General features: G+C 37.1%; 2 protein-coding genes across 4 annotated transcripts in view; both read right to left on the reverse strand.

Annotated features, from left to right (window-relative positions):
- The window catches only part of LOC307133195 (tumor necrosis factor receptor superfamily member 14-like), a 39981-nt gene extending 38609 nt beyond the window's left edge, over positions 1-1372 (reverse strand). The window contains exon 1 of one of the 2 annotated variants that reach the window (XR_013817386.1): positions 1313-1372. The gene's annotated coding sequence lies outside the window, so the exon portion shown is untranslated. The remainder of the gene's footprint in view (positions 1-1312) is intronic. The other variant, XR_013817387.1, reaches the window with a different exon arrangement.
- Positions 558-7039, reverse strand: mad2l2 (mitotic arrest deficient 2 like 2). 2 transcript variants are annotated; one of them, XM_079828055.1, is made up of 9 exons: positions 6962-7039; positions 6745-6814; positions 6536-6654; positions 6262-6333; positions 6038-6138; positions 5865-5959; positions 5684-5757; positions 5044-5136; positions 558-1468 (listed from the first exon to the last, which is right to left on the reverse strand). In XM_079828055.1, the coding sequence occupies exons 2-9, from the start codon at positions 6782-6784 to the stop codon at positions 1430-1432; spliced, it is 633 nt and encodes a 210-aa protein (XP_079684181.1). In that variant the 5' UTR covers positions 6785-6814; positions 6962-7039; the 3' UTR covers positions 558-1429. The 2 variants fall into 2 exon arrangements, with proteins under 2 accessions (XP_079684181.1, XP_079684182.1); XM_079828056.1 differs by having other exon boundaries at positions 558-1231; positions 1399-1468; positions 6745-7029.
- Positions 7040-9672: the final 2633 nt, after the last annotated feature.

A 9672-nucleotide genomic window follows, 5' to 3' on the forward strand; every position in this document is an offset into this window, starting at 1 on the left:
TAGTGGTATTATAACAAAGTGGAAGCAATTGGGAACAACAGCAACTCAGCCACGAAAGGGTAGGCCACGAGGCGCACAGTGGGCATAAGTCGTCAACTTTCTGCAGAGTCAATAGCTACCTACAGACCTCCAAACTTCGTGTGGTCTTCAGGGTAGAGTGTACGTCGTACGTCGGAAATAGTAGACCATCCGGGTATCTTTGGAATACTCTTTTCAACATACTATGATTTGGGACATACTAATTCTTTTTTCGAATACTATTTAGTACGGATAGTATGTGATTGTAAACCAGCACAGAATTGGTTTTGCTGCTACAGTGAAGCCGAATTTACTTGGATCAGCATTGTAGAAAACAGCTTCATAATATTTCAAATGAAGGACCAAGATGTGGATTGATTTAGGGGAAAGCTGTACATAAAAAAAACAAAAGAAGAGTCACTTTCTCAGTTCCTTCCAGTCATTAGAATAATGCCTATTAGTTCCATTTTAAACAGATATGAAACTCTTTCACATCATGTGAAAGGGATAGTTTTTTTCTTAATAGTTTTTTTTTTCTTCAATTCTTAAAGGGATAGTTCACCACAAAATTAATAAATCACAGACAAAGCAATACTCTGTATTACTGAGAGATCCTTCAAATACTGTGGATAATAGTTGTTTACATAATACATAAACAGCTTTTCTTTTCTTTTAGGCAATTACCAAGAAGAAACATTCACAAAAAACAGGTTAGCGACTAAAGATCATCATTTTAATCTAATATAAAAGCTTGTCACAATCCTGCACTGATGGGAGTTTAAAACCAGGTGACACCTCTATACAAGCTAAATTTGAGCAAAAACTATACAAGAAAAACTTAGCTCTCTTTCTCCTCATCCTCTTATGTGTCTTCCTCATCACATGCACACAAATTTGATGTTTTCCGTGTCACATCACCTTATTAATGACCACGTAAACTCTGTCTGCCATGACCTCCATGTTTACTTCCGCAGGAAAGTGTGTGACATCTTTGTTATTTTTCTTTTGCGCATACGGGTCAGTTCAGGACCGTGACCTGTTCATACTCAAATCTGATAATGGTCACATTTAAAAATACTGTTAACAGCCAAACAAAAAATTGGATCTAAGCAATAAATCTGAATTGACCACTAAGGCTTACAGTGTAAACGTAGCGTGCTCCTACCCACATGTATCTGGAGTCACGACAGAGGTATGAGGAACAGTGAAAGATCTTGAGCAAAAAAGGCAACAAAAAAAACAATACACGGGTAAAAGATACAGATATAATGAATAAAGCATTAATTCTACTTACTTAACAAGCTGCACAGTCAAGTTCAAAATACTTCCTTTATATTACAAAAACAAATCCACTTCCTGTTTCCTGTAAACAACCCTTACATCTGCTTTCATGTGTTTCACTTGTAGAGAATCAAGCTTTCTGTGTTTTCTCTTCAACATAAAGCTGCATCTGTAAAAAGGAGGAAACATCATTAGAGAAAATGCTTTAAAATGCTTTATTTTTTCCCCCATTACATATGGGTAGAATAGAAATCACGGTTCTCCCACAATTAAAAACAAATATTAGACAACCAAAAAAATAATAGTTAATTTACTTGAGGTTCTGACAAAGTCTTCTATTTAATGTTATAAATGAGTTTATAATTATAAATGTCTTAAATGTTATAAATTAGTCTATTAAAATATTTATTAATTTAAATTATAGTTTTAAAGTTTTTTTTTTTTTAATTGCTGAGTCCCAATTCGCATACTATCGTCCTAAATAGTATTCGAAAATAGAATTAGTATGTCCCAAATCTTAGTATGTTGAAAAGCGTATTCCAAAGATTCCCGGATGGTCTACTATTTCCGGTCAGAATTCGAAGTGCAGATCGGCGCACACTCTAATGGCTGATATTGCCCACAACCCATTGCGAGATGGACAAGGATTTGATTAGAACTACGAACGCGGATAAAAAGTGTTAAAAAACTACAAATATGACGGTTGTGCGAGTCCGACGGTTAAGTAGAGAGGTTTAGATAAAGGGGTTAGAGTGATCAATATCAGTATTTAACCTGACGAAAATATACTTATTCAATGTTATCCACATTATATTTCACCTGCAACAGCATTGTGAACTTTTGTAATGATACGTTTGGCCATTAACTTTTAAATGCATCATTATATTTAAATTGCAAACACATGAGGAGAGTCTCTGCATTTAAGACCCACGAATGGCAGATCAATGTGCTACTACATTTCTCTCCGATACGGTACAGGCTCGTAGCCAGCCTAGTGAAAGATTTTTTTTTTTTTTTTTTTTTTTTAAAGTGGACCTTTTTCAAACCCCAATATTTGTATTTACTTACTAAATACAGCACTAATTTGCGCTGGATTATCTTGTCTGCTGTTTTCTTAATGAGCATGCTTTTTGATGCACAGAAAATGTTTACTACAATGTTGTCAAATTACTAACCAAGATCATGTAGCCTACCACCTTTTTCAGTCCAAACACACACTGTGTGGAGTGTATATTATTTGGCATGGATAATCAAAACTTCCCCACAAAGTTTAAATCACAAATTCAAAAGACAGAACTATAAGCTAACGTGTTTGTTTCATGTTGTGGAACATGTAGTTTGGAAGAAGACACTAAATGTACATTTGTAGGATCACTAAATTATAATTGGTCAGGAAAAAAAGGCGCTTTAATTATTTGGCCAATACTGCGCGCGCACACACACACAAACCCTAGGTAGTTTGGGGGGTTCGGGGGAAAATTTTGATTTCTCTGATCTACATATGTACATTTTAAGACATTTGAAGGCCAAAATTTTTTTGAGAAATAGCTTTAAAACCAAGTCAGTGGGCAGTAGATTATTTGTCGATTCCTGCTCTCTCCTCATCTCATCACTCTTTCTTTTTCTCTCATTTTCCTTATCTTGCCCTGTCTCTTCCACTTCTAAAGCAGTCAACAAAACATAGGGTCAATTTATATTTAGAATTTTATTAATCACTTTCTAAGACAAGTTAATTTACTGAAGGCTCAGAACGCTAGTTAATTTTTTTTTAAATCATTCACAATATGTACACATTCATTATTAATCTTATGCATCATATGAAGAAAACGGATTTGTTAATGTTTCTTGTCCTCTCACATTGAGAGTTGCTAATAATTACATAACTCACGTAAATGATATACGTATTTATTTATATACCTATTTTAAATTAAAAATGGCAAAATTATCAGTATTAAAATTTCAATGCTAAAACAGCTGCCAAATATGAAATGTTTAGTTTAGCTAACTATCTTATCTCGCACTTTAGGACCGTTTACTGAAGCGTCGCACTGGAATTCGCGCTCAGTATCTTCAGTGAACATAAAGCCCGCCTACTTTGTTTCGATTGGTCATCTTAAATATTTTGACATTGACGAGCGGTTACAGACACAGGCCGCAGGCAGCTCAGATGAGAAGATCTTGGTGCTGTGAAATATCATTGATGCATTAAAGTAATACTATATTATTATATTATAATACTATATTACTTTTAGGTCGTAGTATAAGTAGGTGAATTGGGACGCAGCAAATGTGTTTATGAATGATTCAGTCACACAAATGTAGCCTAGAAATCTAGATGTACCCTAGCAGCAGCAAATCTAATTTGCAGCCAGGGTAGTCTAGCAACTCTCTGTTGGCTTGCGAGCAGGAAAAACCAAACTCCGGTCAGGCCAATCACATTGTGTATAGAGTTGGTGGGCGGGTTTAACATAATGACGGCAGAGTTGCGGCGGTTCTGCGTGCTACTTGTAAATAAAGAAGCTGGCAAACAGTGGTCTTTCGAATCGGCTTTGGCCGCGACTCTGGAAGACTAGAAGCTTGTCTTTGAGAAAAGAACAAAGAACGGCACTAAAGTCATTCTTAAGAAACGAAGATGTGTTCTGAGTTTTGCCGACCGGATACGGCGAAAGTTTAATCTATCAACTAGCTCCGCTTCACCTTCTTCGTTGCTCTGGTTGGTCCTATTGCGTGCAGAGGGAATTTGAAAGACAAAATATCACATAATTGGGGTCACTTCAACCCACGGACATGAAAAACAGCCCGCGGCAACAGTGATGAAGTAGCCCAATTTTGCGGGAAAACCGCGGACTTGGCAACACTGGTCTGGCTTGTCAGGCTAACACAAATGCATTTTAACAGTCACTGGACGCCACCTACTGGTGTAACAGTTTAATAGATACTATTTTTATTTGAAGTGTAACAGTTTCAACGTGATTTATCATTTTGATCGCTGTCACAACATCAAGTGTTTATATCTGGACTATAAAATTTGACCCCCATTTATCCTACTGTGTAGCTGAAAACATTGTTTGTAAAGCTGTTTCAAACATAACGCTTACATGAGTCCTGCTCTGCCTGGCTCAGCGGCAGCGCGAAAGCGGATTTAAATATGCCACTGCGATCATAATTTCAAAGGTCTAATAGTGTTCTCTCAGAACTCAAATTTGGGGTTTCTCGACGAGCAGGTGCCAAGAATACATTTTTGTGCGTTAATACAAATTCGTCAGCACACACAGCGGCCTCAGCAAAAGTTAAAACTTTTTTCTCATTTAAATACACCCTAATTTTATCAGGCAACGAATTCTTAAACTCTTCAATCAAAACAAGTTCACGAAGCTGTTCAAAATTTGTCGTTTTGCTGGCCTGACACCATTTATCAAAGAGTGCGCTTTTCTCATGCGCATACTCAACGAACGTTTGATTGGCAGTTTTCATATGTAAACGGAATTTTTGGCGATAAGCCTCAGGGACAAGCTCTTGTGGCTCTTAACACAGCGTTTTTTTCTCCCTTCACAAAAGGGATAGCAATAGACATAGCGGAATCATTGTCGTTATCACAAGATCACAATCTTTGAATGATTAATCATGCATACATATGGGCCTATAGCCTATGTATTTTTTTAATGTCATAATTGAATTAGACCTTCAAAGTAACCTGGGCCCAGGCCCACGATCCATGGGACTCTGTAGTTGTGAATGTCTCACCTTGAGAATATCAGACGTCATCGTTTTTAGAGGAATGAGTTTAGTGTCTTCCATGTGAACTTCCTGCTCATCTGCCACAATCCATGGAAAATCCTGTAAAAAATGCACAAAGCGGAAAAGACAAGAGTGTACAGAGATGACAGTTTTAAAAAGATAGTTCACCCACAAATAAACATTGTCATCATTTACTGAATACATTTCTTTGTTCTGCAGAACACAAAATAACATATTTTAAAGAATGTTGGTAACCAATTTTGACTTCTCACAATTCTGATTGTATTAACCTTTTATTGTAAACCTTTTTAAAAAATGTTTTAATCATAATTACAAAAAATTCCCCCAAAAATATAATATAATATTTTCCTTGCAATTGCGAGTTTATATGTCACAATTCTGACTTTGTCCCTCCTTACAAGAGTTATAACGTTTGAACTGTGAAATAAAGAGTCACAATCACCTTTTTAATTTTTTTTATTCTGTGATGGCAACAAGCTTCCACGGGTTTGCATGTAGAGCGTCTTTTTGAGAAAAAAGTTTTTGTTTTTGCCTCCCTGACTAGGTTCACTAAGATATTTAGTCAACAAAGTGAGCAAAAGAAAAGTAAACAAAAAGGAAGGGGTTTAAAACTGTTTTAACGCACCTTGATTACTTGAACTTTCTCCATGTTTCTTGTGGCAGCTTCCCTGGTGTGTACTAGCACTGTGAATGTACATCCTGCAGAGAAAAAAAAAAGCACAATGACGTAAATCTATTAACTTTATTTAATAAGTGTAAGGTCGTTATCTGGATAACTTGGTTTGTGGCGAAAGCTGAGCACCTACCTGGAGGATTGGTGTCTAGAACAGCGTCACACACACTGATTTTTAGGATCACTGCTCTCAGAAGCTGCTCCACATGGGACAGCAGAGTCTCCGAGCTGACACAGAAAAATCATACATGTATTAGAGACATGCGTAATGTTTGCTTTAAAAACACTGAACCCACGGTCACTCACCTGATGGACAGCAGTGGAGGCTGTGAGATCTCAAACACAAATCTCTCCACTGGATGATGCTCTTTATCCATGATCACCACTACAACCTTCTCAGCCTCATTCTGCAAAAAACAACATCAAACATGTCTTATCAACTCACTTATGTTTAATACAGATGGAAAGGATCGAAATTATCTTGATTTTATTAAAAATGTGTAAATGAATGAAATAAATAAATAACTCACCTTCTCCATCAGTGGTTTGATACAATGAAGCGTGTCTTGAATGTACCGATTTAACTCAGGATGGCATGACATCTGTCAAATTAAATATAAGTGGTCAAATTATCACTGCCATTCAGCACTACCTTTGCTTTGGGGACTTAAAAACTAAAAAAAATTCTATTTATTTTTTCCCATTGCATGGTGAATAATCAAAGCAGTGCTGAATTGTTATAAGATTTCCAAAAAGCATTGATTTCCAAGTGCATAACATATCATCAATCTTAACAAACATTACCTGCACAGGAACGTTGTATTTCTTCCTTTTCTGAAAGATTCCAGACGGATAAACTTCTCTGACATAGAGGATGAGGTGAATGGCCACTTCCAAAAACTCGCACAGAATGTCAGCAACAACTGCAAATGACCAATATAATCAGAATACTCACAATGGCGTTATTTGAAAGCTGTACCGTGCAGTAAATTTACAAATAAACTGCAGTTTACCTTGGCCAAAATTAAGGTCCTGCCTCGTCAGAGTGGCCATAGTGAAATAGCCAAAAATAAATGCAACAACCTTTAATGGTAGTCAAACATATCAGAGATCATGCATTCAGAATACGTGTGGTAGTGTTGCATTCAGCGAAAAATCGTACTGCAATACATTCAGTACTACTATTAAAAAAATGTATGTCATCCGCAAATAAACCTTAAATAAACATACATTTAATAAAACAACACAGCATCTCCTAAATGTTTGATTCTTCAAGGATGTTTACAATTTTCTTCTGTAATCTGCAGTAGAACAGTAGCGCTATATGGCTTGAGTGCTTATGGTTCCCCCTACCGGTCCGGAGTGGATGAACGTGACAAAGCGCCACTTTACAGAATTGAACAGGGGAATGATTTTGAGGTTTTTGCTTTTTTGTGAATCTAAGAAAAATACTAGTGTGATTATTATTACATTTTGTATTTCATAGTATGCAGTAAGTAAGCAAGTTGGCAGTAAGGCCAGAGTCAGAGATCATATAAAATGTGTGGTAGGCTAACAGGTGAAATAGGCTAACTTATTTTCATTCAGCCCCTAAAGTGAGTAAAAATATTAACATAAAGGAAAGACAACTAGGATAACTGACAGTGTAAGACTTATTTACATAAAGATACATTGATACATTTAATTAAATATTTGTTAATTAAATAATAAGGGACACTAGTTCTTCACAATAATATGCCTACTTCACTCAGGGAACAAGACAAGTTTATTTTCATGAACCAATATAGCAGTTTAGGCATTTCATTTATGACAGCCTTTGAGCAAAGGTTACCCGAATTACCTCATGGACCCACCGCTCCAATGACACACATAAGAAGGATTTGATGACTTCCCAGTTGATGTCCTGAGAACCTGTGAGTATTCAAAGTAGCCTATCGGGAGACAAAAGTAGTAACATGCTATAATATGATGCAGTACAAACTTTAGGAATTTGGACAAAAACAACCAAAACTCTAACATTGAATATGAGTACAAAATATAGCAGCAGTATACTACTGTACAAGATAACATGCTTTATATTATTCATTAACTTTTCTTTATCAATGATAACTGAACTGCTGAATGATTCACTTTCCAAGACACATGCCACTTCCCTGAAGTGATTTGTCTAAAAGTAGCAGGATTTTAGCGGACTTTGAGGAGCAAAAAGCTGGAAAGAAATGGAGTCCAATGTTCAGTACAACCACTGGAGTGAAGACAACATGAATATGCAAGTACCACAGTCACAGTCCAGACTGACTGGGTGAGAATCCACTCTATATCAACCTTGTTTTCAGAGAACTGAAAAATAAACAGTGTTAAAGGGATAGTTCACCCAAAAATGAGTCTGGCATCATTTACATCAAGTTGTTCCAAACCTCCATGAATTTCTTTCTTCTGTTGAACACAAAAGAAGATATTTTGAAGAATTTCAGTAACCAAACAGTTGATGGACCCCATTGACTTCCATAGTATTTTTCCCATACTAAGTAAATCAGTGGGGTCCATCAACTGTTTGGTTACCCATATATTAAAAATATTGTCTTTTGTGTTCAGCAGAAGAAAGAAATTCATATAGGTTTGAATTAACAACTTGAGGGTGGATAAATGATGGCAGATTTTTTGGGTGAATTGTCCCTTTAAAGGAACACTCCACTTTTAAAAAAATAAATAGGCTAATTTTCCAACTCCCCTAGAGTTAAACAGTTGAGTTTTACAGTTCAGCCAATCTCTGGGTCTGGCGGTAGAACTTTTAGCATAGCTTAGCATAGATCATTGAATCCGATTAGACCGTTAGCATCTCACTTAAAAAAATGACCAAAGAGTTTTGATATTTTTCCTATTTAAAACTTGACTCTTCTATAGTTACATCATGTAATAAGGCCGACGAAAAATGAAAAGTTGCGATTTTCTAGGCCGATATGGCTAGGATACTCTCATTCCTGCGTAATAATCAAGGAACTTTGCTGCCGTACCATGGGTGCAGCGGCGCAATGATATTACGCAGCACCTGAAAATAGTCCCCAGCAGGCTCCCTGTGCAAGCAGGTTGTCACGGTGCTGCGTAATCCATAGATTATAAAAAAATATATGGACGTAGTGTCTGTGACGTCACCCATAGGATTCTGATGAGCAGTTTTGAAGCGTAAAGTAGGAACGAGCTGGCCGTTGCCATCTTGGCAGCACGTCACTCGCAGATAACAGAAAATGGGCAAAGAGGCGGGACGTGGGCGGAGCTGAAGTGATGCGATGACCAACAGACAGCAGATAAATGGCTATCCACCTGTCACTCGAAGTGACCACGCCCTTAATTATGCAGAACTTTAATGCTTTATATAATGTAAACGAATGAGTTATAAAAAAAATTCACCCCCTAACAGTTGTCATGAAGGGCAAAATTAGCCGTATAGACCAAAACCACAATTTGTACCAGGCTGTAAACACGTTTTATTCTGCTGTAAAGTTGGCCATTTTAACATGGGGCTCAATGAGATTCTGCTGCTCCCTTCTGGAGCCTGTCCCTTCCGTATTGGCTTCAAGAGAAACTGCGGGAGGTTTCCGCTTGGTAATATCATTGTGCCTGCTGCACCCGTGGTACGGCAGCAAAGTTCCTTGATTATTACGCAAAATATCAAAACTCTTTGGTAATTTTTTTTTTGAGCGAGATGCTAACGGTCTAATCAGATTCAATGATCTATGCTAAGCTATGCTAAAAGTGCTACCGCCAGACCTGGAGATCAGCTGAATGGATTCGAAAACGGTTGAGTTGGAAAATGAGTGTTCCTTTAAAGCAAATCTTCATAAGTTGTTGAGTCAGATAACTCATGTCTATCGCATCTGTGCCCATATAGACTCTATAACAGTCTGTGCACTGGACGGCTGGGTATTGCGCTGAAAGTGGCA

Source organism: Gobio gobio (genome assembly GCF_949357685.1).
Source record: "Gobio gobio genome assembly, chromosome: 10".
In the NCBI taxonomy this organism is placed as follows: domain Eukaryota; kingdom Metazoa; phylum Chordata; class Actinopteri; order Cypriniformes; family Gobionidae; genus Gobio; species Gobio gobio.